The following is a 26,746-nucleotide window of genomic DNA, read 5'->3' on the forward strand; positions in this document are numbered from 1 at the left end:
AACAGGAGAAGTTAGGGTGTAGTTTCTTTAGCTTTCATCTACAAGTAATCAGATGACAATGATGTATTAAGCAGAATGTTAGACCATAATTAAATATATTTTCAAGGAAAATAAACTTCTGAGTTGCTTTCTGTCATATAATCTTGTTTACCTGCCAGCTGAAATATACATCCTCCTCATCAACCTTTATCTACCTCCTTCACATGGGAGATAGAACTAATTGTGTACTGAAGATGGAAAAAAAAAAACCAACTAGGTACAAAACATAACGGGATTCTTCACAAAAAAAAAAAGCAGCACATTCATGGACTGAAATAAGCAAAATTACAGAAAACAAAGTGTCAAATGGTTCAAATAGACCAACAGAACCTCATTCAAAGTATAGCCTGTATTCCTACAAACATTATAAGTTTTCTAAGCAACTCTTAAATGCAAACTTGTCGCGGTCGAGACGGACAAAATGACAAGACAACAAAACTTTATATAAGCAAGCTAGTGCAAAAAAACCCTTTATTGCTCTCTTTGTTCATTTATACTCTCTTTCCCCTTAGCTTCCCCAGATGTGTCTCTTTCTTATTGGTTCAAAGTTCTTATGCTGTCTTACCATTGGTTAACATTTGCACAGTCATCACAACTCAGCTCTTCTGCCAAAAAGACACGTACGCCTTGTATTGCGGTCGACACTTCCTCAAAACTTGTTTATCTTGCAGTTCTTCTTGTTCCTGTTTGTTCTCTCAAGGGTAGACTGGAATCTTCTCAAGGTCAAACTCGTCCTGTCCAGGGGCCTCAGTCCAGCTGAGGTCCCCCACAATTCCCCCTTTTTGTATTTGTCCTGGGTTCAGCTGGGATAGAGTTAATTTTTACAGGAACCTGGGAGGTGGGGGGGCATAGCCGGGGCAGCTGACCTGAACTAGCCAAGGAGCTATTCCATACCATGTGACATCATACCCAGTATATAAATGGGGAGTGGGCTGGGGGGAGGGCGCTCGCTCTCTCTCTCGACTTTCAGTGGAGGAAGTGGCGGAGTGTCGGGTCCCGGGTGGTGAGCAGTTGCACTGTGCATCACTCTTTTTGTATACTCTTTCATTAGTACCGTCGTTGTTGTTGTAACTTTTTTTGCGTTGTCCCAGTAAACTGCCCTTATCTCAACCCTTGAGGTTCCGGGTTTTTTTGGTTTTTTTTCCTTTTCTCCTTTCTGATTCTCCTCCCCATCCCACCGGAGGGGGGCGGGAGGAGTGAGCAAGCGGCTGCGTGGTCCTTTGTTACCAGCTGGGCTGAAACCACGACAGTCCTTTTTGGTGCCCAACGTGGGGCAACGAAGGGTTGAGATAACGACAGATCTGGCTAGAGCGTGTTGAAACAAATTTGTCATACGCATTCCTTATATTAGATAAATAGATGTTAGTCACAATGTTGATTAATTTGTTTAAACGGTGGCGTTTTGTAAGTTCTTATATGCTCTATGTATTGCCTGTAGTGACGTTTCTCACCTCTGGGAGAGTGATTGGGATTATCATTGTGCTGTACTGGGCAATGTCGACTTGTGAAATGATTACATCACTGGTCATGAGGTTAAGCTGGTATCGATATGCAGCAGTGATATCATTTCCATACTTCGGGCGCCTCCTATCGGAATTTATTGGTAATTGCACCCAATCCACGGGGAAGTCGGGGGGGATACTTCCCCCCGTCCGTTTGCCTCCCTTCTCTCCTTCCGACTAATTACAACAGCTTTTGAGAATTTTGAATATCCTTGGGATGCGCAAGCCAGTGTGCTGTTAGTGCTATGCCTCCTGAATATGTTTCAGGTCTTGTTTAGGGCTACAAAAAGGCTCTTTAAGAGTACCACCCAGAGATCTGCCCCAAAGCTGGATATTCATGGGTGGCACGGCATGTGGGAGGATATGGGCAGGTATCTAGAGAACTTCTCACCCCCAGTGGCTTGGAAGTTCTCTCCTGAACAACTACAGAACCCTCATGAAGTGGTAGAATATTTGAAAGAAAAATGCTGTGGCTATTCCAAAGACGTACAACTCGCTGCACTGTGCTGGGCACTGGCCAGTATCTACCAAACACTGCTTGATATTAGGCAGCACCCTCAGGGGGAAAAGGGGGAAAAGATGGAAAACAGGGCAGCAGGCACCGTGGCTACCCCAACCCCGACAACAGGCAGCGTGGCTACCCCTACCCCGGTGACAGATACTGCAGCTAAACCAGAGAACCAACCTGTGCCAGTATCAGTCGCCCCTGTACAGAAAAAGAAACACACAAAGAAATCAGTTCGCTCAGTGAGAGATGAAGATGAACCAGGGTCATCACGAGAACAGGAGGAAGAGGCAGAACCTGAAATAATTACCCGATCTCTATCCCTGAGTGAGTTGCGTGACATGCGAAAAGATTTTAGCCGCCACCCAGGTGAGCACATTGTCACCTGGCTGCTCCAATGCTGGGATAATGGGGCTAGTAGTGTGGAATTAGAGGGTAGGGAAGCCAAGCAGCTGGGATCTCTGTCTAGGGAAGGGGGCATCGACAAGGCGATTGGGAGAAAAACACAAGTCCTCAGCCTCTGGAGGCGACTTCTGTTAGGTGTAAAGGAAAGATACCCCTTCAAGGATGAAGTTAGATGTCACCAAAGCAAGTGGACCACCATGGAGAGAGGTATCCAGTACCTGAGGGAATTAGCTGTGCTGGAGGTGATTTGTAATGATCCAGAAAATGCGCAGTCACCCACAGATCCAGATGAAGTCCAATGCACACAACCCATGTGGTGGAACTTTCTACGAAGTGCACCACTGACCTATGCCAACTCATTGGCAGTAATGTCCTGGAAAGAAGGCCATGGACAAACGGTGGATGAATTGGCTGTCCAACTCCGGCAATACGAAGGAAGTCTCTCTTCCTCCCTACAAGCCTGTGTCTCGGCTGTAGAGGAATTGTCCCAGGAGTTCCAGCAATTCAAAGTGGATATGTCCTCCTCCCCACCCGTACAGGCCTGCATCGCAGCTATTGGGAGTAAGCATTCCTCTGCCCAAGAGAGAGGAGAGAGAAAGTACACACGACGGGCTAACCTGTGGTTTTACCTGCGTGACTATGGAGAGGACATGAGGAAGTAGGATGGAAAACCTACCTCAGTCCTGGATGCACGGGTACGGGAGTTGCGAGAAAAAGCAACCAGAAAAGAGGATTCTTCTTGGAAAACGGCTGCTCCAGTTTCCTGTGAGCAGTCCCCCAGACTCAGTAGATGGGCTGATCTCATTTCTGATCCTTTTGAAGGGACTTCTGATTCACGTGTGTGAAAAGTGAGTAACGGATATTCTAACCAGGATTAGAGGGGCCCTGCCTCCAGCCAGGTGGAGGAGAGGGACAACCGAGTCTACTGGACAGTGTGGATTCGATGGCCTGGCACATCAGACCCACAGGAATATAAGGCTCTAGTAGACACTGGTGCACAATGCACCCTAATGCCATGAAGCTATAAAGGGGCAGAACCCATCTGTATCTCTGGTGTGACAGGGGGATCCCAAGAGCTAACCGTATTGGAAGCTGAAATGAGTCTAACCGGGAATGACTGGCATAAACACCCCATTGCAACTGGCCCAGAGGCCCCATGCATCCTTGGTATAGATTATCTCAGGAGGGGGTATTTCAAGGACCCAAAAGGGTACCGTTGGGCCTTTGGTATAGCTGCATTGGAGACGGAGGAGATTGAGCAGCTGTCTACCCTGCCTAGTCTCTCTCAAGACCCTTCGGTTGTGGGGTTGCTGAAGGTTGAAGAACAACAGGTGCCAATTGCTACCACGACGGTGCACCGGCAGCAATATCGCACCAACCGAGAGTCCCTGATCCCCATCCATAAGCTGATTTGCCAATTGGAGAGTCAAGGAGTGATCAGCAAGACTCACTCACCCTTTAATAGTCCCATATGGCCCGTGCGGAAATCTAATGGGGAATGGAGACTAACAGTAGATTATCGTGGGCTGAATGAAGTCACGCCACCGCTGAGCGCTGCTGTGCCAGATATGTTAGAGCTTCAATATGAACTGGAATCCAAGGCAGCCAAGTGGTATGCCACAATTGACATTGCTAATGCATTTTTCTCCATTCCTTTGGCAGCGGAGTGCAGGCCACAGTTTGCTTTCACTTGGAGGGGTGTCCAGTACACCTGAAATCGACTGGCCGAGGGGTGGAAACACAGCCCCACTATTTGCCATGGACTGATCCAGGCTGCACTGGAAAAAGGCAAAGCTCCAGAGCACCTGCAATACATTGATGACATCATCGTATGGGGCAACACGGCAGAAGAAGTTTTTGAGAAAGGGAAGAAAATAATCCAAACCCTTTTAAAGGCTGGTTTCGCCATAAAAGAAAGTAAGGTCAAGGGACCTGCACAGGAGATCCAGTTCTTAGGAGTAAAATGGCAAGACGGGCGTCGTCAGATCCCAATGGATGTGATCAACAAAATAGCAGCTATGTCCCCACCAACTAATAAAAAGGAAACACAGACTTTCTTAGGTGTTGTGGGCTTTTGGAGAATGCATATTCCAAATTACAGTCAAATTGTAAGTCCTCTCTACCAAGTTACCCGGAAGAAGAATGATTTTAAATGGGGGCCTGAGCAACGACAAGCTTTTGAACAAATTAAGCGGGAGATTGTTCATGCAGTAGCCCTTGGGCTAGTCCGGGCAGGACAAGATGTTATAAATGTGCTCTACACTGCAGCTGGGGAGAATGGCCCTACCTGGAGCCTCTGGCAGAAAGCACCTGGGGAGACCCGAGGTCGACCCCTGGGGTTTTGGAGTCGGGGATACAGAGGATCCGAGGCTCGCTATACTCCAACTGAAAAAGAGATATTGGCAGCATATGAAGGAGTTTGAGCTGCCTCAGAAGTGGTTGGTACTGAAACACAGCTCCTCTTAGCACCCCTACTGCCAGTGCTGGGCTGGATGTTCAAAGGGAGGGTCTCCTCTACACATCATGCAACTGATGCCACGTGGAGTAAGTGGGCCGCACTGATCACACGAGTTCGCATAGGAAACCCCAGTCACCCAGGAATTGTGGAAGTGACCATGGACTGGCCAGAAGGCAAAGATTTTGGAATGTCGCCAGAGGAGGAGGTGACACGGGCTGAAGAGGCCCCACTGTATAATAAACTGCCAGAAAATGAGAGGCAATATGCTCTGTTCACTGACGGATCCTGTCGCATTGTGGGAAAGCATCGGAGGTGGAAGGCTGCTGTATGGAGTCCTACACGACAAGTCGCAGAAACTGCTGAAGGAGAAGGTGAATCGAGCCAGTTTGCAGAGGTGAAAGCCATCCAGCTAGCGTTAGACATTGCTGAAAGAGAAAAGTGGCCAGTGCTCTATCTCTATACCGACTCATAGATGGTGGCAAATGCCCTGTGGGGGTGGCTACAGCAATGGAAGAAGAGCAACTGGCAGCGCAGAGGTAAACTCATCTGGGCTGCCGCACTGTGGCAAGATATTGCTGTTCGGATAGAGAAGCTAGTAGTAAAAGTACGCCACGTAGATGCTCATGTACCCAAGAGTCAGGCCACTGAAGAACATCAAAACAACCAGCAGGTGGATCAGGCCGCCAAGATTGAAGTGTCTCAGGTGGACCTGGACTGGCAACGTAGGGGTGAGCTATTTATGGCTCAGTGGGCCCATGATACCTCAGGCCATCAGGGAAGAGATGCAACATATAGATGGGCTCGTGATCGAGGGGTGGACTTGACCATGGACACTATCGCACAGGTTATCCATGAATGTGAAACATGTGCTGTAATTAAGCAAGCCAAGCGACTGAAACCCCTGTTGTATGGAGGGCGATGGCTGAAATATAAACAGTGGGAGGCCTGGCAGATTGACTATATCACACTCCCACGAACCCACCAAGGCAAGTGCCATGTGCTTACAATGGTGGAAGCAACCACTGGATGGCTGGAAACATATCCTGTGTCCCATGCCACTGCCCAGAACACTATCCTGGGCCTTGAAGAGAAAGTTTTATGGCGACACGGCACCCCAGAAAGAATCGAGTCGGACAACGGGACTCATTTCCAAAACAACCTCATAGACACCTGGGCCAAAGAACATGGCATTGAGTGGGTATATCACATCCCTTATCACGCACCAGCCTCCGGAAAAATCAAATGATACAATGGACTGCTGAAAACTACATTGAGAGCAATGGGGGGTGGGACTTTCAAACATTGGGATACACATTTAACAAAAGCCACCTGGTTAGTTAATACTAGAGGATCCGCCAATCGGGCTGGCCCCGTCCAACCAAGACTTCCACATACTGTAGAAGGGGATAAAGTCCCTGTAGTGCGCATGAGGAGTGTGTTAGGAAAGACAGTCTGGGTTAGTCCTCCCTCAAGCAGAGACAAACCCATCCAAGGGGTTGTTTTTGCTCAGGGACCTGGGTACACCTGGTGGGTGATGCAGAAGGGTGGGGAAGTTCAATGTGTACCTCAGGGAGTTTTGATTTTGGGAGAGAATAGCCAGTGAACTAGGCTGTATGATATTTAACTGCTAAATAACCTGCCAATGTATGTCATTGTATCTATAGTGGCTATATGCCATATCAAGGTTATTACTGTAAGAATTACCCAAATGACTGAAGGCTGGACTTTGAAACTGAGCCAAGAACAACAGTGACAGAACTTGAACTGGCGCCCAGCAATTTCCTCAAGATCAACATCTTCGACCTGCAGGCCAAGGGTGTGGGTTGCACCAAATGTACCAGCCAGAAGTTCCAGAGGCAGCATACAACAACCTAACACCTCACACCATCTCTCTTATCCTGAAGAAGTGTTACAACAGATGGAGCCCCAAATTCATGGACTAAATAAAATTGATGGACACATTGGAGGGATAGCCCATCGACTAAGGGAATACTATTTGTGTGTGTGGGGGGGTGTCCATATACATATATATGTATATAAGACAAGGAAAGTGGTAGTGGTTGATTGGAAAATGTAAGATCTGGGCATGATGTAGATGGTATAGAATAAGGGGTGGATAATGTCCTGGGTTCAGCTGGGATAGAGTTAATTTTTACAGGAACCTGGGAGGTGGGGGGGCATAGCCGGGGCAGCTGACCTGAACTAGCCAAGGAGCTATTCCATACCATGTGACATCATGCCCAGTATATAAATAGGGAGTGGGCCGGGGGGAGGGCGCTCTCTCTCTCTCTCGACTTTCAGTGGAGGAAGTGGCGGAGCGTCGAGTCCCGGGTGGTGAGCAGTTGCACTGTGCATCACTCTTTTTTGTATACTCTTTCATTAGTACCGTCGTTGTTGTTGTAACTTTTTTTGCGTTGTCCCAGTAAACTGCCCTTATCTCAACCCTCGAGGTTCCAGGTTTTTTTGGTTTTTTTTTCCTTTTCTCCTTTCTGATTCTCCTCCCCATCCCACCGGAGTGGGGCGGGAGGAGTGAACGAGCGGCTGCGTGGTCCTTTGTTACCGGCTGGGCTGAAACCACGACAGTATTTGTGCTACAAAAATTGCCTGTGTCACCTTCTGCAGGGCCCTTTGCATCAGGGACATTAAACATGGCAACATCAATAACACAACTACAACAACAATCAATATCAAAAACCCAGTCTTAATCAGTGATAAGACCCAACCAGACAATCCCCAGCCATTAAAAAGGTTATTTAACCAACTCCACCCATCATCAACCTGAAGTTTCTTCACTCCTTCCTTCAACATCTGAATTCTCTTATAAATTGACTCTGAGTGGTCTGACAAATTCATACAACACATCCCTTCAAAATCTTCACACCCATGCCCTTGTGCTAACAATAAAAAATCTATAGCAGCTCTATTTTGCAATGTAGCATGTCTAACTGAATCTACGTCTAATAACAGTCCACTTAAAGCCATTGAGGTCACATTGCTGTGTTTTGCTAACCAACACCCCAGTTTGTTAAGAGTAGTTAGCGCCTGAGCGGCTGCCACCCCAGGAGCAAAGATAGATGCGGCTATGGTTTCGCCAGGGCCCCAAAAATTCAAGTCATCCCTACATTGATTTGTATAGGCATGAACGGTTCACCTATTGCGTGGTCATCTGCGAAAAGCACTGTGGATCACAGTATCATTGGGTGTCAATAATGTTAAGTGGCCCAAGCTACAAGGTCCTCCTTTGAGATGTGAGAGGATACCAGGCCACGCTCTATCTCCACAAATCAAAAACACTCCGGGGGGCAGGCTAAGTGGACGGTTGCTAGATCGTGAAGCATTCTTTGATGTATAATTACACCAAAAACTATCGTTTCTATACGCAATCAAACTAGAATTTACACATTGTCTCATTGTTTGATTTTTCCCTGAATAATTAAAATATACGCAATAATCCATTTTTACAGATCCCAACAGCTCCAACTCCTGTGGTTTGAGGTCACCTTGGCTTAAATATGGAACCCATCCATCCCAGTTATCAACCAATCCTGAACCATTGGCCACCCACTGTTGATCTGCAGGTACAGGCCAACTGTCCAAGGGTTGACCCACCAAACATGTTGAGAACGGATTACCAGGCGAGGCAGTAGATAAACAAATAGAATCCTGTCCTGTCCTGTTGGCTAGGGTGATCCACACGTTCTGCTTTGGCTGCGAAACTATCCATCCATCACTGGCACACACCATCCACCACAGGCCAAACACAGTGAGCCGGAATCCACCGAGGACCGCCATCTGTGGAAACACAAGCATATCCTCTTCCCCATGTCAACAGTTCACATGGAGAGGACCACTGACCTGTAACCAGGTCCTTTACTTGCACCTTGACCCCTGGTGTTACCCTAGAGGTAGGTGTCAGGGATCCAAAATGCCGCAGCATTGGCGGCTGCGGTGAATCATCTGTTACCTGTAAAAAATTTAAAACATATACGGCTTTATTAAGGCGTGATTCCAGACTTTCCCCCACCATTCCCCCTTTTTGTTTTTGAAGCATACGCTTCAAGGCGCCATGGGCACGCTCCACGATAGTTTGTCCTGTGGGAGAATGAGGGATACTGGTCACATGAACTCCCCAAAAAGATAAAAACAATGCCACCTTGCTAGATTTAAATGCTGGGCCATTATCAGTCTTACTTTGTTGCGGAACACCTGCAACCGAGAATTGGCACGTTGCCAATGTCGAACAACATCCTTCGCTGATTCCCCAGCGTGTGCTGTAGCAATGATAACAGAAGAAAAGGTGTCAATCGAAACATGCACATATTTCATTCGTCCAAAGTCTGACACGTGTGACATCCATCTGCCAAACTTGTAAGGCTCGTAACCCACACGGATTGGTTCCGTAATACTGAGGAACATGCTGTCCTTGACATTCTGGGCACGCTGCGACAATGGCCTGGGCCTCCGTGTTAGACAGACGAAACTGCCTCTTCAATGCCCGGTGTCCTTGATGAAAAAATCGATGGGACTCAACAGCTTGCTGTTTAACATTAGGTACTGGTCCCATTGCTACCCCTGCTACAGCAGCATCGGCTCGAGCATTACCTTCAGCGATAAAACCTGGCAATGTCGTGTGACTTCTAACATGCAAAACATAATACGGATGCTGTCGCTCTTGAATCACAAGCCATAATAATTTTAATACCCCAAATAATCTTTCATTTGTCACATGACCTAACACAGACTTATCCAATCGTTGGACCAAACCAGCGACATATGCAGAGTCAGTGACAATATTTAACGGCTCATCAAAATTTTGAAAAACCATCACCATGGCCCGGAGTTCCACAATTTGTGGAGACCCATCTTGACGTTCGATCAGCTGCTGCCACTGCTGGCCATCATAACATACAACAGCCGCTTTTCCGGTTTTTCCTGACCCATCCGTAAACACGGTCAGCCCAGCCACTGGTTCTGATTGGCTTAACTGTTTTTGCGCAAATCGCACTTGACTGCCTAATTTTATAATACGGTGAGAGGGGAGATGATAAGATATTTGCCCCTCAAAACCTGCCAACGCTGCTTGCAAGGCTGAATTGTTGGCAAAACACCATTCAAAAAACTCCGTTTGAACAGGAATAACTATTCTCTCAGGATTATTGCCTGTCAACTCTCGACATCGAGCTCGCATTTTTATAATAATTTGCGCCAAAAGTTCAAAAATCCCAGGAGCTGTCTTATTTGGTCTAAAAGGCAAAAACGCCCACTCTAACACATGTAGTGGGTCAGACCAATCAGAATTCCATTGTGCTATCATGGCAAAGGGCATCATTCCATCTATCATCACAAAAACATGCACAGCCACAGTCAAGTCAATCCTCCACACCTGACTTTTGCTAATTGCTTGTTCTACGTCTTCAATCACTCATTTCGCTTCAGGTGTTAATTTTCGAGGAGCAGCTATATCAGCGTCCCCCTTCAAAAGGTCCAAAAGTGGCTGTAATTTAGATGACGTCAATCCTAAATAGGGTCGAATCCAATTAATCATTCCTGCCACCTTTTGTACGTCATTCAGTGTTTTTATATTCACTTCTAACTGAATAGGTTGCAGCCTCACCACTTGATCTAACACTTTCATTCCCAAATACAACCATGGCTGCTGTCGCTGCACTTTTTCAGGCGCCACGATCAATCCATAATTTTCTAGTGATTTGCGCGTGTCCTTCTCTATCTCATCTAACAACGGCAAACAAGGTGCAGCTAACAAAATGTCATCCATATAATGATAACAATAACACTGTGGATATTTTTCTCTGACAGGAGTCAATGCTTTTGCCATAAACCATTGGCAGATTGTCGGGGAATTTTTCGTTCCCTGCGGCAATACCTTCCAATGATACCTTTTTGTAGGCTCACCATTGTTTATCGATGGTACAGTAAAGGCAAATTTCTCCATGTCAGGTTCTGCTAAAGGAATGGTAAAAAACCAATCTTTTAAGTCCATTACCACGATATCCCATTTCATTGGGATCATTGTGGGCAATGGCAGGCCTGGCTGCAGAGCCCCCATTGGCGCCATTACATCATTTATTTTCCTAAGATCATGCAAAAGTCTCCATTTTCCAGATTTCTTTTTAATTACAAACACAGGGGTGTTCCAAGGACTATAAGAGGGTTCAACATGTCCTGCAGCCAACTGCTCTTCCACTAAAGTTTTCAGGGCCATAAGCTTTTCTCGATTGAGGGGCCACTGGTCTACCCACACCGGCTTGTCTGTCAACCATCGCAAAGCCAGAGTCAGTCGCTCTTTGGCCCACATCACAGTGGCCCCTACCGAAAATCCGTGGTCAATCGCACCCCCCACTGCTGCATCAAATCTCTTCCCCACAAATTCATTGGCAGGGAAGTGACATAAGGCCGTATCGTAGCTTTCTGCCCTTCTGGGTTACTTATCAGCACAGGTTTGGCTGCCAACAGACTATGCTGAACTCCTCCCATTCCTAAGACCCCTTCACTGTTCGAAACCACAGGCCACGACTTAGGCCAGTGGTTCAGAGATACGATTGTAATGTCCGCGCCACTATCCAGTAATCCAACAAGTTTAAGGTGTCCTGGAAAGGCATCCTCCATAGTCAAAATACAAGTCATTTCCAGACGGTGCTCTGCAATGCTTTGGGTCCAATATACTTGTGGTTTCCCAGTGGACCCGAAGCTGCGATCCCCACGAATCGTGGGTTCTGTTCTTGGGACACAACTCCTAAATGGCACAAGTTGTGCAATCCATGTTCCTGCTTTTATAGTCACTGGAGGTGTCGCGGTAGACACCATTGCCATTATTTGTCCTTTAAAATCAGCATCAATCACTCTCACATGCACCATTAATCCCTGCAGGGTACTGCTTGATCGTCCTATCAATAATGCACTTAGTCCTTGTCCAATGGGGCCCCAGGCTTCTAGAGGCACCTTATACACCGCCTGCGTAGTTAGGGTCACTGTGCAGGAGGTGGATACATCTATCACGGCTGACCCCTCGGTCCTTCCCCATAGCTTGTTGCAAAGGTTTGTGGTCCCGCCGGCGACCCTTGCAAGGGCCAAGGCGCCCTTTGAGGGGTCATTTGTGTCTGCACGCATCCCCTTGCGCTCTTCTTGCCGTTTCCCGAGCCCAACGGCTGCCCGCTGACATGAAAATGAGATTTACACTGCTTTGCAAAATGTCCTGGCTTTCCACATCTTAAACAATTTACAGTTCCCATAGCCTGAAGAGACTGCCCCCCTTTTTTATTTTTATGAGGACAATCGGCTTTTCGGTGGCCAGCCTTGCCACAACTAAAACACTTCTGGTTCTCCAGCCAGAGAGCTGACATGGCTGTGGCAAGTTCTGACATTTTATATTTCACTGAACCTACTTTTGCATAGGCAGTGACCATGTCCTCTATACTTGGATCGCCTTGCAAAGCCTCAATAATTTTTCGACAGTCCTCATTCGCATTATCACGAGCTAGTTGCTTTACCAGCATCTGTCGCAAGGTGGGCTCATAAACTTGTTTTTCAATGGACGCCATTATTTTTTCTACAAACGGCAGAAACGGTTCTTTGGGTCCCTGCCTTATGGTAGTATATCACGGTTTTGGCTCTGAAAGCTCAGCAGTTCTCATGATAGCCTCTATACCTATTGCTTTCACTTGCTCCAACACAAGCAGATGCCATCGGGCTTGTGCCTGGGCATTACTATGTTGCCCTAATCCCATGAGTGCTTCCGTCCCCACCCCATATCTAGGCTCCTGCTGATCTAACTGCAAGTTTTTTGCTGTCTGTAAATCAGCGCGCTGCCTCCAAATGTTGTGAAATACTGCATTTTGCACTGGCTGAAATATAATTTGCGCAAGTTGGCTTATATCCAAGGGAACCAGTTCATCAGTTGCTACCAAGTGTAATAACTGCATAACTGCAGGAGAGTTTGGGCCATGTTGGGTAGCAGCCTTCTGTAGATCTTGTATTGCTTTCTAGGCAAACGCAACATGCTCATTGCCCTGGCCCTGTTGAGTGGCGCGAATTACTGGAAATGCCGTGGGCCCAATAGGCTCTTTTTGGACCACAAGGCAACTGTCTCTCAATCCAGGTGTCTGGATAGCCTCGGATAAGTCCCAATTCCCCTCCTCCATGGCTCGCTTTTTCACCTCTTTCCAAAAATTAGCAGGGTCTCTGGGGAGGACTGTTATCTCGGAGGGAGGTAACGTCCAGGGCCGAGGAGGCCCACAGCATCCCACTCCCTCTCTTGAGGGTGATCTCAAGTCAGCTGGTTGCAGTTCCTCATCATCCCCCCAGTCATCCCCCGGTCTTTCAGGTGGCGGGGGGGGGTACAACTCGGGAGCCTCCGAGCCTGTAACCAATCCCCCCACCGCCCCTTCCAACTTCTCTGGTATTGGAGGTGCAGAAGGTTCTGCGCGAGCCTCTTTAGCTAGAGGAAGATATACTTCATTACCCGTATCCCGAGGACATAAATATTGTCGAGGCTTTACAGTCTCATGGGGCCACATATATTTCCGCGGTTCCGTAGCGCCAGCCAATTTTGGGGGGGTGTCTTTTCCGCTTAAATCATTAAGAAAAGGGTTTGTCGACCCTGCGGCCGTTGCCGTTTTTCCCAAACCGTCCTTTATTTCACTGCTGCTGTCACTAGCTCTTTCGGTCTCATCTTGCTGTCACTTAAGAGCTTTTAGAGTTTCTAATAATAATCGCCATGTAGTTAAAAGTCCCAAGGCTTCCTTGTCACCCCGCGTTGCACAGTCTATTAATTTTTCTCCTGTTTTTCCCCATACTTTTACGCTGAATGCAGTTTCAGTGGATGCTGGCACTCCATTATTTTTTCCCCATACCAGCATCCTCTGTAACATTAATTCATCCATTTTCAGTCCCCGCTTTTTCAATATCATTTTCCATACGTTCAGCACACTAGCCTCCTCTTTCATGAGTGTCACGCCCATGTTCCCAGTGGCTCACCTGGTACGTTAGGTGTCAATTATCGGTCCGCGGACTTAGCAGCTCCACCGCCGCTCTCAGCTTCACCGGCCTCCGTCTCCACTGCCCATCCAGCAGTCAAACTTTCTCAGTGTTCCGTTGATCAATATCACGTCGGGGTCACCAATTGTTGCGGTCGAGACGGACAAAATGACAAGACAACAAAACTTTATATAAGCAAGCTAGTGCAAAAAAACCCTTTATTGCTCTCTTTGTTCATTTATACTCTCTTTCCCCTTAGCTTCCCCAGATGTGTCTCTTTCTTATTGGTTCAAAGTTCTTATGCTGTCTTACCATTGGTTAACATTTGCACAGTTCATCACAACTCAGCTCTTCTGCCAAAAGGACACATACGCCTTGTCTTGCAGTCGACACTTCCTCAAAACTTGTTTATCTTGCAGTTGTTCTTGTTCCTGTTTGTTCTCTCAAGGGTAGACTGGAATCTTCTCAAGGTCAAACTCGTCCTGTCCAGGGGCCTCAGTCCAGCTGAGGTCCCACACACAAATTTAACATGAGTTTTGAAGTACATAATAGGAAATAATAATTTTCTGAAATAAAAAGGTCAAATACATATTTTTTTATTGAGTGTTACAACCATAACCACCTGCAACAAGAAATGGTTACAAGATGACTGTACTGGATATACATGACAAGGTTTTGGTAGTGGGGGGTCTGCAAGGGCCACCTCTGTGAAAAGCGGCCAGGGCCTGTCCCGTGCTGGACACAGCCAGTTCCAGCTGGCTCAGTAATGGACCCACCACAGGCCAAAGCCAAGCCAATTGGCAAAACTGGTGGCGCCTCTGTGAAAACATATTTAAAAAAATGCAAAAAAGTCAAAGTTAATGCATGACAGTTGCGTTTAATATAGCCCTATAGATAGTAAAGAAACTGAGTTTCTGGGTCAGCATTCCTGCAAGACATTCCATTCCAATAAGTTACCCAACAAACAACTCTACCCATACACACTTGATTCACTGTTCAAATTAAAAGGAAATGATATATTTCAATTACTGTGGGGACACTTACATAATCTACAACTCTTTTGAGTAACTTCACATAATTTTCTTGAAATCCACAGCTCTCTTCCAACTGTAGGTGCAATGCTGGAGAAAAAGATTCATCCACTACATACTGACTCTGTGATAACATATTTAAGAAAGGGTAAGGAGTGAGAAAATGTGAAAGAAACAACTAAGCAGACACCAAGGTCAGTGAAGAAGGAAGGGGAGGAGGTACTCCAGGTGCCAGAGCAGAGATTCCCCTGCAGCCTGTGGAAAAGACCATGATAATGCAGATTGTCCCCCTATGGCCTGGGGAGGTCTATGATGGAGCAGATATCCACCTGCGATCCCATGCCAGAGCAGGTGGATGTACCTTGAAGGAAGCTGCAGCCTATGGAGAGGAGGCCATACTGGAGCAGTCTGTTCCTGAAGGACCATACCCCGTGGAAATGACCCATGCTGGAGAGGTTCGTGAAGAACTGCAGCCTGTGGGAAGGATCCATGTTGGAGAAGTTCGTGAAAGACTGTATCCCATGGGAGGGCCCCCATGCTGGAGCAGGGGAAAAGTGTGAGGAGGAAGGAGCAGATGAGACAATGCATTATGAACTGACTGCAACCCCCCATTTCCCTGCCCGCCCCCCGCCACCATTTGGGGCGGGGAGGTAGAAGAGTTAAGAGTGAAGTTGAGCCTGGGAAGAAGGGAAGGGTAGAGGGAAGGTGTTTTTAGTTTTGTTCTTATTTCTCACTATCCTACTCTGATTTTAAATTGGCAATAAATTAAATTAATCTCCCCAAGTTGAGTCTGTTTTACCTGTGATAGTAGTTGGTGAGTAATCTTCCTGTCCTTATCTCAACCCATGAGCTTTTCATCTTATTTTCTCCCCCTGTCCTGCTGAGTAGAGGAAGTGACAGTGTGGCTTGGTGGGCACCTGGCAGCCAACCAAAGTCAACCCACCACAGCACTACATGTCAACATCAACAATAATTTTGATTTCCTGACTTTGGTATAATTGTCTTACATGCATTGTAAATTTATACTCTTATTTTCAAATAAGCTATGTATTTTTATAAAGTTCAAGAGCTACTCAGAACAGAAGAGATATCAAATCCATAAACACAGGAACTGGAGCCTACAGGAGAGAATAGGTACTACAAACACAGTGAATCAGAGTTTTGAAAAAAAAAAAAAATATACTCTAACATGAAAAACATCTTGCATTATTTCTATAATGCAATGTCAATTCAACGTCCAGTCCAGAAAGACAAGTCAAACTGGTATCATCTTCTTCAGCCACTGAACTGCAAGCATTCTCATGTCATTCACTTATACTGGCAAATACACAAACCAGAGGCAATATCTTTAATACAGAAGCACATACAGTGCAAGTGTCTCACTGCTGCATATATATCTAGGAATTATGAGAAGGCAACATTTGATAACCAGGAAAAGCAGACCAAGATCAATCTACAAGGTAGATTCCTGATACTGGCGTATCTCCAGTGCCATGGTAATGAAAACAGCATAAACTCTGGAAACTGTTAGATGTGAGCAGTGAAGACAACTAGCTCTTTACCCTAAATGTAACTTTAAGTGTCAATCCAGTACTCATCATCTCAGTGTCTCAAATTAAACATATGCAATTGACAGAAAATGGAGAAAGGGAAAGGAGACAACAATGGGAATTCATACATATTAAGGCAGTTATAAGAAAAGAATCTTTGGAGTAATTAAATCTTCAATTTGTACAACTGAACTAGATAACACTATCAGTAAAATAGAGATAATGCTTTATAATAGTTTGGCACTTCGGGAAACCAGAAGCAGGTAAAGTTCAAAGTCTTGCCAGGTGGCTGGGAATGATGAACATTTCTATCTAATTCTCCTACTGCACTAACTCTTCCCTTTTTATTAATATGTAGATACTACAAACAATGGCTTTAGCCAATTTGTTTTACTGTTCAAACATTCAAGCTTGACTTCATTGCAACAATACTAGCCATTACAATATCACAAACGTGTTCAGTTTTATCCAAACATAAAAAAGGGCTTGAAGTTGTAGAAAAGTAATGTTTATCCATACCTAGCACCTAACATGTTCACAGAAACTAGTTGATTGTACTGCTCTACTAACTGAATACAATAACAATAATGTAAAAAGTGATATCAATTTTAGACATAATATAAAGGGGCATCAGTGGGAAGAAAACACGGGGGCATTAAGACAGAAAGACAAGATTATCATGTAGATGGAGAGAGGCCTAGTTTCCCTAAGAAAGAAAAAAAAAAAAAAGCATAAACTAAAGTGAATTAATTCAAGGTCACAGACTCCTAAAAGCATAAAAACTTGTCAATTTGACATGAATTAGAGCAGATCTGAAGCTAGTCCTGAAGTGCCTTGCCTGCATTACCATTTCACCTTAAGTTAACTTCTTTCTGTTAAGAACTCCACACACCCTTTTTGGGGGGGGGGGGGATGGGGGGGGGGCGTTTTTGGGGTTTGGAGTTAGTTTGGTTTTGGTTTTGTTTTTTATTTTTTAAGGACAGGAACAGTATAGGTTTTTTTACCCTGAGAATGTTTTTAGCAGCACTCTACCACTTCTTGTTTACACACTCAATGATTTCCATACCAAATATCCTCAAATTCACATGATCTTAAAACCCAATACTCTTAACAACAGAACTCTGCTCTTTTGTTCCACAGTAACAGAAGAGAACGGTCTCCACAAGTCAAGTTAGAACTTATTACACTTGCTCAACTTGATTGCCTCTGAAGGTTTTGACATGCATAGGTGATGCAGTCTGTTGATGCACAGTTGGGGGGGGGGGGGGAAGGAGCAAAGAGAATCCAACTTGCACTGGTAGCTGAGCTAATTCTAGTAAACGTTTTGTCACTGAACAAAGCCAATGTCTTTGTATACACATGAAGTAGAACAGCTGACTAAAAAGGAGACACTTCTGTACAGTCACTTTGCAGAGCAGATCCATACTTTAAACATCAGAATAGAATAGTTCAGTTGGAAGGGACCTACAACGATCATCTAGTCCAACTGCCTGACCATTTCAGGGCTGACCAGAAGTTAAAGCATGTTACTAAGGGCTTTGTCCAAATGCCTCTTAAACACTGACAGGCATGGGCACCGACCACCTCTCTAGGAAGTCTGTTCCAGTGTTTGATCACCCTCTTGGGTAAAGAAGTGTTTCCTAATGTCAAGTCTGAACCTCCCCTGGGGCAGCTCTGACCCATTCCCACGTGCCCTGTCACTGGATACCAGGGAGAAGAGCTCAGCACCTCCCTCTCCACTTCCCCTCCTCAGGAAGCTGTAGAGAGCAATGAGGTCGCCCCTCAGCCTCCTCTTCTCCAAACTAGACAAGCCCAAAGTCCTTAGCCGCTCCTCATAGGACATGCCTTCCAGTTAGTTAACGTTAACTTATTAACATCTGATAAGTTGGCCCAGGAAGGTCCCATTAAAAAAAAAAAAAAAAAAGAAAAAAAAAGGTATCCTAGTATCCTAGATAAAGTAGAAAATCTTAAAACCCAAATTGTCATCTTTTGATACGTTACCACCATATAATGATTCAAAAGCTTTTTGCCGACTCAAAGCATGCCATCAAAACCAGCAACTATTAATGCCCATTCACATGACAAAGTGCTGTGAAAGAAAACAAAAATAATAGAGATATTTTCCCAATTCCTCTCAACCTTGGTTTAATATAGACACGTTAAAAAAAAAAAAAAAATTTTAAAAAGTTACATTAACAGTCCTAAAGACACCTCAAGGAATTAAACATCCAACTCCCACTGAAAACCAGTGTAAAACAGGCTCCTAAAACTGCAACTGCTTTAAAAATATTATCTAGATGACAATAATAAAAAAAAAAAAAAAGCAACAAAATTGCTGACTCTTCCCAAACCAAACTCTGTTCTGAACACAGGATAGGACTTTTAACACTGCCTATGGTTTACAGCAGATGAAGCATAGCTAGACAGCTCACCCAAAGAAGGCTTCTGTAGAAGCCTTTTCAGTCTTTCATGACTTGTCAGAGAGTTACTATCTTCTTGCGCCTAGAAATTAGCCCTTGCCAATTATGCATGCTAGTTACGCAACCAAATTGTTTCCTCAAATCTCCATAATCAAACCAAACCTATAAAAAAAGTTTTTTCAAGAAACAAATTCCAATTCTTTTAAGAAGGGGTAAAAACCACTGCGCAACAGCAGCTGGGAGAGAGGAATGAGAATAAGTGAGAGAACCAACCCTGCAGACACCAAGGTCAGTGAAGAAGGAGGGGGAGGAGGTGCTCCAGGCACCGGAGCAGAGATTGCCCTGCAGCCTGTGGTGAAGACCATGGTGAGGCAGGCTGTCCCCTGCAACCCATGGAGGTTAACGGTGAAGCAGATATCCACCGTGGCCCATGGAGGACCCCACACCAGAGCAGGTGGATGCACCCGAAGGAGGCTGTGATCCTATGGAGAGCCCATGCTGGAGCAGGATTTCTGGCAGGACCTGTGGCCCTGCGGGGGACCTACGCTGGAGCTGTCTGTTCCTGAAGGACTGCAGCCCGTGGGAAGGACCCACGTTGGAAAAGTTCACGGAGGACTGTCTCCCATGGGTGGGACCCCATGCTGGGAGCAGGGGAAGAGCGTGAGGAGGAAGGAGAGGCAGAGACAACGTGTGATGAACTGACCGCAACCCCCATTCCCCGTCCCCCTGTGCCGCTCGGGGGGAGGAGGTAGAGAATTCGGGAGTGAAGTCGAGTCCCGGAAGAAGGGAGGGGTGGGGGAAGGCGTTTTAAGATTTGTTCTTATTTCTCATTATCCTACTCCGATTTGATTGGTAATAAATTAATTTTCCCCAAGTCGAGTCTGTTTTGCCTGTGATGGTAATTGCTGAGTGATCTCCCTGTCCTTATCTCGAGCCACGAGCCTTTCATCATATTTTCTCTCTTCCCCTGTCCAGTTGAGGAGGGGGAGATGTACAGAGCGGCTTGGTGGGTACCTGGTGGCTAGCCAAGGTCAACCCACCGCACCTACCCTTATACTGAAACCTCAAAGTGAAACTCACTCTGCATAAGAGTATCTGCAAACAAGAGACTTTAGAGTATTATTTAAATAGGGTATTCATATTTATTATACCCGCCAGTCAGAAAACATTTGCCAATTACCTTGGTTAGGCAGATGCATCTTGAAAAATATCAGTTAAGTCAACCGTCAGGGAAGTCAATATACTTTCTTCTAAAGGTTTCTATGCTATCAAACAGCAAATTACCACTGTTCTAAATCACTTTTAATAGAGTTTCCAAAGTCTGAGAAAAATAAAATTACTTAAGTGCTGAATCAAACAGGGTTTCTTTATTTCAAAGAAATGTGAATAATCAGACTATATACAAGGCTGACTCCATAAACAGTCACACAGATGTATCAATGATGTGCTTCAGTGCACTGAGACATAAGATGGTGAAAAAAGCAATGCTTTAACTTTGGTGCTAAACAATTCACGCACTCAAGTTCCTTTAGTGCCGACAGAAAGCTAGATTGTAATACTGAAAAAGAAGAACAGATTGGACTATATTAGTTCCAACCTCTTTGGTCGTACTGTTCAATAATCCCCAGACTACAGGGAAGACAGAACTGGTTATGTTAAGAGAACTGAAATTAAGCTGTCCTTATAAAATAAAGCATTATGAGAAATATTAAAAGCATACAGAAGTTAGGAAAGATGTTCCACTATCAAATCACCCAATGCTCCCCTTAACATGTACACGTGATCTTTGTATGCCAAACATGGCCAATTTGTGATTGTGAAAACCAGGCACAAATCTGAAACACTGGATTTATGGATTTAAAGTTTCAACAATAATATTTATTCAAATTTTAAACAGAGAATACAATTCTACCCAGATCTCCACTTGTCAATGAACAGAGTCCCAACGCAACGTATACATTTACACATATAGTTCAGTAGGGGTGAGTTTGTTTATAATTCAGTGTAGTACAGAAAGCACAATTTTCAGGTATCTAATTAGTTTAAAAATATACTACACACTGATAATAATAATCTATTACTACTGAAAACTATATTCCTCACTGAAGAAGGTTGACGTTAAATAAAAAGAGAAAAAAAATAATTTAAACTGTTTTCTATGGTTATATGAACTAAACTCGATTACACTAACTTTTCCAAACAGACATTACCCTGAAATTTTCAGATAATCATAGGATTGACAATAATTCTCTGCAAGAACTGCAGGCTTTTAAAATTAATAGCGCACATTTGTTGTATCCAAACTCTGTTAGCCTAATAATTAAAAATATAAAGCAACCTATGTTATTCTCTAAGAGTTACAGTGTTCACAAAGTGCATAATTTGATATCTTAAAGTCTGCATACGTGCTGGTGGATAGTAGCTCTGAATCAATTACAGTAACATCTTGAACTTTGCCAATGTTGCTATGTTGGCATTCCAAGAATGCCTACAGGGTAAACAGACTAAATGAAGAAAGTAAAATTGCTTTTAATGGAACCAGTTCCAACACCTCATCACTCAAATAATTCAAGTCATTCACTAAGAAGAGACAGTAATGCACGAGTAGTCTGTAACATGACTGCATCACTCTCTGTGTATATGAGTTTTACTAAAACACACTGTTAAAGTCAAGCCCACAGAACCCACAAAATAAAACTAAGGAAAAAAGATGAAACACAGAGCTAACTGAGCTAAAGTCCTCCTGCGTATTGGGATTTCAAATCAGCAGGCTTATAGGTATTCATCTTTACCTACCATGAATAGAAGTCTTTGCAGAGCAGTGTATGGGCCTGCAAGTTCAGTATCATACCAAATCAACAAAGCAAATATTTGGTCCTTGTCCTAATACTGAGCCAAGCTGTGCTCAGCATAATCAAATAAGTTCCGTGGAAAATAAAGACAGATGGGTGATACTTACAATCAACTGACCTCCCAGAGCAGTTTGGTACTTGAGGGTTATTTTTTCATTTTAACCTACATACTACTCTGCCTGTTCTTAGAGGCACAACATAGGATCAGCAATAAACAAACCCTATGTTACTGAAGTCTTCTAACATAGGAAAATCTTCCTCAACTTTGAACAGTTGCAAACCTGACCTACATCAACGGAGCAACATAAAATACACTTTGTGTAGCCCTAAATTTAGCCCTAATAACCCAAAATATTTATCTAAAGTCTTAGGGTTTTGTTTTGGCTCTATTCTGAAGTGACTGCAAACAAACCCAAGTCTCACTAAGTCATAATATTAGCTACAGGAACACACAGCAAAATAAAAGCTATTCAGTTGTACGAGTTTAGGCTGCCTCCCCCTGCAAATAGGGCAGAACATTGCCTGCTTGCCTATACCAACAGAACAACCCACTTGCTGATCCCATATGCATTTGAACAGATGCTCAATTTGTTTATTTGAGGCTAACCTATTTTCAGGGCTGGCTCTAGAAGTATCACGTCTATTGTTATTATGCTATATAATGCTTATTATTAACAACAACTTATTTTGACAGTTTAAGAAAAACAGCCAATACTAGTCACACTACAGTCTTGCTTTTTGTTTTTTTTTGTGCCAGCTGTAACTTTGCCCAGGAATCAAAGCAAATGGCGGACCCACAGGGGCAGCAGCAGTCTTACTTCGCAGGAAGATTCAACTGCAAATCTAATCTGTTAATATCAGCTCAAAGGGATACCAAGACAATATTTAAAGTTTAAGATATCTATAGAAGATTAAGACATTTTAAAGCAATATGTTCTATTAATCACTTAAATTTTTATGATTGTTTTCAGTAAAAATTTATGGGTTTGTTAGCATGTATAACTATTTCAGTTTTTAAGACAACCGTCTACTAGAAAAACCTGATATTCCCATTGGGACTCACATTTGAAATCATGTTGTTAAAGTTAGATATATCGCAAATTTACATCTTAAATGAGTTTGTTTATAATTCCTGAAGTCCCCAATATTATTGCAATCAAACTGCTTTTCAGGACGAATGTGATCCTTAAATTAGAACCAGCGTGTTTTATAAAAAACAAAACGCAACTACAAAGAATTTTACAACTAGGTGGCGCAAGAGTCTGTAAAACGTATAGAGCCAGCACCCTGGCTAGAAGATCAGAGCTTTTTAACTCACATTTTGCATTTCCCCTCTGAAAACAACATGTGTCTTCTGACTCATCAGCAAATAACGATTTAAAGCTCCATTTCTATACATCAGTTGCACTCTTACATATATAACCGTTGTGGTTTTTGTGAGGTTTGCAGTTACCTACTGCACAAAAAAAATAACATGATGTCAAGTTGCTACATTGAATTTCAGAGAAGTTTTATAGAAAATGAAGTAAGTTTCTGAATCTCCTTCAGGGAATTTCACCTTTTCAAGTATTTTAGCATAGCAATATCTACATCCTTCACAAGTAGGAGAGACTGGCTTTATAGATAGATATCTGCCTTATGCTTTGACCACACCTTTCCTACGATTTGTAGCCTCCTAATCTAAACAAATTAAGTCCTGGTAAATACTCACATGGAAGGCCTCCAAAAAACTGAAGTGCTGCAGGAAATAGCGTCAATGATTCAGTAGGTGCCACTGTTTCTCTTGAATCAAAGGCACAATGAGATACTAACTTTCATAAAAAACTTAGAACAAAGACCCTAACAATTCAGAGCTATCAGACACTAGCACACTGAAGCACAGCAGAAGCTGTGCTTTATTTGTAGTGGAAGTTTAATACAGTCTAAAGACGCGGCTTTTCTAAAATTAAGAGATCTTTGCATAGCCTACTCGCTGTTTCTAAAGCCAATTTTAGGTCAAGATAATTATTGGCACTATAGCACTGCCACGGAGGTGATTGCATATGTTTTCCTACAGTTGTACTAGTTAGCCAGCGAGCCTCCTACTGCCAGACTGAGTCAGCTCGGCAGAGCAACTCAGAAATTGCGAAACGAGCTACGCCCAACCTCCCGGGCCGGCTCTCAGCATCGCAACAGGGAGGAGCCGTGGAGAAGACGACGCAGAAGGTTTCTTCACCACTCCCGATAACCTCAGTTAGCAGCGGCCCTCCACAAGGCCGGGGCAGCCCCGATACTCGCCCAACAGCGCCGAGAGCAGCTCGAATAAGCAGAAGCTGCTTTGTCATCGCGAAGGGCCTTCACCCTCCAAGCGTAGGAGGCGGAAACCACAGGCCAGGGCTCTTCCCCCTGGCTGCGCTCCCCACCCACCGCCCCCAACCCCTCACCTGCTGGACGCTGCTGGTCTCGGGCACAGCGAACTCTTCCTTCTCCTTGGGAGTCTTCACCGTGATTTTGATGATCCGCGGCTCGGCAGCAGCGAAACCCTGGGCGGAGGACTCAGAGGAGCTGTGGGCCCCCGCGGACCTCTCCGCGCCCTCCGACATGGCGGGTGGGACCTGACTCGCTCCAACTGCACAGCTCCAGGCGAGTCCTCCGCGCCACGGCCTCGCTCCTAAAGCGGCGCGCACTGATGACGCCCCGAACCGGGGAAGTCACTAGAAAGGGGGAGCTGTCTCCCCGGGCGTGGATTCGCCTTCAGCGCGCTTGCGCGTTAGTTTGAAGATTTTAAATCTTAAAAAGAGACAGTGACAAATAGTTCCTTAAACTGCCATATGGAAGTTTTAAATTTATTTTCGGATATAGTCAGGTGACTTCAGTACTCTGAAGTTCCAAGTAAATGCATTAAAAATGTTATGAGTTTTACAATATTACAGTGTTGATGTCCTACATATAATTGCACTATTACTTGCATATAATATAACGCACAATGATGTTGTATGAAGTAACAAAGCCGTGCCATGACCTGTACGACTTTCACGTTAAAAAGCGAGGGAGAAAAACTACATACAGCTTCTGAACCTATGTAAAGAGAGATCATAAAATTGCCTTTTGCTTCTAGGTTACTTGTTTAGCATCAGCTTAAGGGTAAAAACTCAATATCTCAAACTGTTACCGAAAAAAGCCGGTCGAGGAAACTCTCTAAGACTCGATTTTGGAGTTTTAGAAAGCAGGCATTCTTTATTGCAGCGCTGGGTGCACGAGGGATCGCTTCCACCTATCGTGCACCCCATCAGGCCTAATTGTGCAGGTTAAGTACATGTTCTACATACATATTCACTAGATTTCCGAGAAATGTTATGCATATTCATTAGTTTTCCGGGGAAACTATTAGCATATGCAAATGCCCTTTACGCAGGCACATTGAAGGTCTCTGGTGGCCTTCAGGAGTCCTCTGGTGGTCTTCCATAGTCTTCCTCACTTGTCCGCTACTTGACCCTCCTCAGGTGATTCTGCGCACTATGGTCCTTTACATGTTTTGATACATCTTATCCTAAAGAATGCACGTTGGTCCCTAAAAAATGCTTGTTAGTGCTCTTATTATCTAAGCTTTCATTAGTGATGTAAAACCATATGGCTAGTTTAAGCTAAATTATCTACAAGGACGAGAACAAAGGGCAGGAGTTCTTATCTTTTCCGGCCCTATCTATTCAAGCAAGGCCTCTGCTTGTGCCTTCTCAACAAGATCGTAAATTCATCAAACATTTAATTAAGCTTTGCGATTGCTCATGGCTCCCTCTTGCTCATTCTCATTTTCTTGATCTTTCAACCTTTACTATATCAAAATAACAACCTTTTACTACTTTAAAATAGAATTATATGGAAGCATCCCATAGCTGGGAATCAGATTTTCCTCAACTTGGACAAAAAAAGACAACAACACCCACCCCCACCCCCCTTAATCCATACTTAAATTTAGTATCACCAAATTAGGTCCTTTCCCAAAACATTAGTGATTTTCCTATCCATCAGATAGGAAATTCCAGATTCCTATCCTGTTTAGTATCAAATATACGGATGGCTTCGAATCCTAGAGTCAAATGTCCTTTCTTCCTATCCTTAAGTTATCCTGGAATTAACCTTTTCCTACAATAGTCTGATTCATCAAGTGATTTGTTGGCTTGGTCTACTATTGGGATAATTTCTCAGAAACTATTTAAATTGGTTCAGTAAATTTTTACTAAACCAATTAAAAATCTGATAAAAGGTTTTAAAACTGGAATAGCAAAAATGGCTAAAGCCTATCCCAAGTTTTGTCTGTCCTAGACCTTCAATTTGTTACAGTAAAAATTATTTCAGGCATATTTAACCACTGAGCCTTTCCTTGGTCATGCTGTTTCCTTTTCCACACATTAGAACTTGACCCTACAAAGTGTTGAATTCCGATCCAGCAGAGCACTTTGACACATGCTAGTGATACATCGTCCTATTGACTGGCAGAATGAGGGCCATTATGAAATAACATTTTGCACTGCAATCAAGTAGTGATTTCAAGCAGAAATCAAACAGATCAAAGGACAAGGAGATGTTCCTCATCCATGGCTCTTAGTTTATATGCTAGCTTATGCTGACTATATCATTTTACACTGTTGTATGGTATTATTACTTGGAGTACAGTTTGTACTGAAATAGCACAAATGCTACCTGCTTTAACTTAGTGGAAATTTACAAATTTCATGTTTACAAGTCAGATGAGAGAATTAATCATCTGTGTTATTTACTGAGAATACCTGAGGGACAAAGAATACAAATTCATATAAAAGAATAACTTGCAAATCATAAAAAGCCCTTAAGTAAGCAAAGAGGAAGTTTTAATGGTAGTTTCATCATCTTCATTTTGGTACAGATAAAATGGAAAAGGGAGTTTATTTGCCTATACTGAAAGTGTCAAGGTAGAAAATACCCTGAAACATGACAATATGCTTGTGTGTTCAAATTGAGATAGTTCAGAATA

At 44.0% G+C, this 26,746-nt stretch overlaps 2 protein-coding genes across 11 annotated transcripts in view; one reads left to right on the forward strand and one right to left on the reverse strand.

The window, feature by feature from the left end:
• The window catches only part of LOC121232838 (ubiquilin-1-like), a 1,092,736-nt gene that overhangs the window by 1,008,427 nt on the left and 57,563 nt on the right, over positions 1–26,746 (forward strand). The gene's annotated exons all lie outside the window — the stretch shown is intronic.
• LOC121232841 (ubiquilin-1-like) lies at positions 7,498–24,420 on the reverse strand. Of its 10 annotated transcripts, none has more exons than XR_005931725.1 (4): positions 24,180–24,420; positions 13,904–14,004; positions 13,389–13,495; positions 7,498–8,873 (listed from the first exon to the last, which is right to left on the reverse strand). XR_005931725.1 is itself a non-coding variant. In XM_041121314.1 (3 exons), exons 1-3 carry the CDS (start codon positions 24,336–24,338, stop codon positions 14,399–14,401), a joined length of 279 nt encoding a protein of 92 aa, XP_040977248.1. In that variant the 5' UTR covers positions 24,339–24,420; the 3' UTR covers positions 14,384–14,398. The 10 variants fall into 10 exon arrangements, 2 of the variants coding, with proteins under 2 accessions (XP_040977248.1, XP_040977247.1); XR_005931727.1 differs by having other exon boundaries at positions 7,498–8,701; positions 13,904–14,407; XR_005931724.1 differs by having other exon boundaries at positions 13,904–14,407.

Source organism: Aquila chrysaetos, chromosome W (genome assembly GCF_900496995.4).
Source record: "Aquila chrysaetos chrysaetos chromosome W, bAquChr1.4, whole genome shotgun sequence".
NCBI classification, from domain to species: Eukaryota; Metazoa; Chordata; class Aves; order Accipitriformes; family Accipitridae; genus Aquila; species Aquila chrysaetos.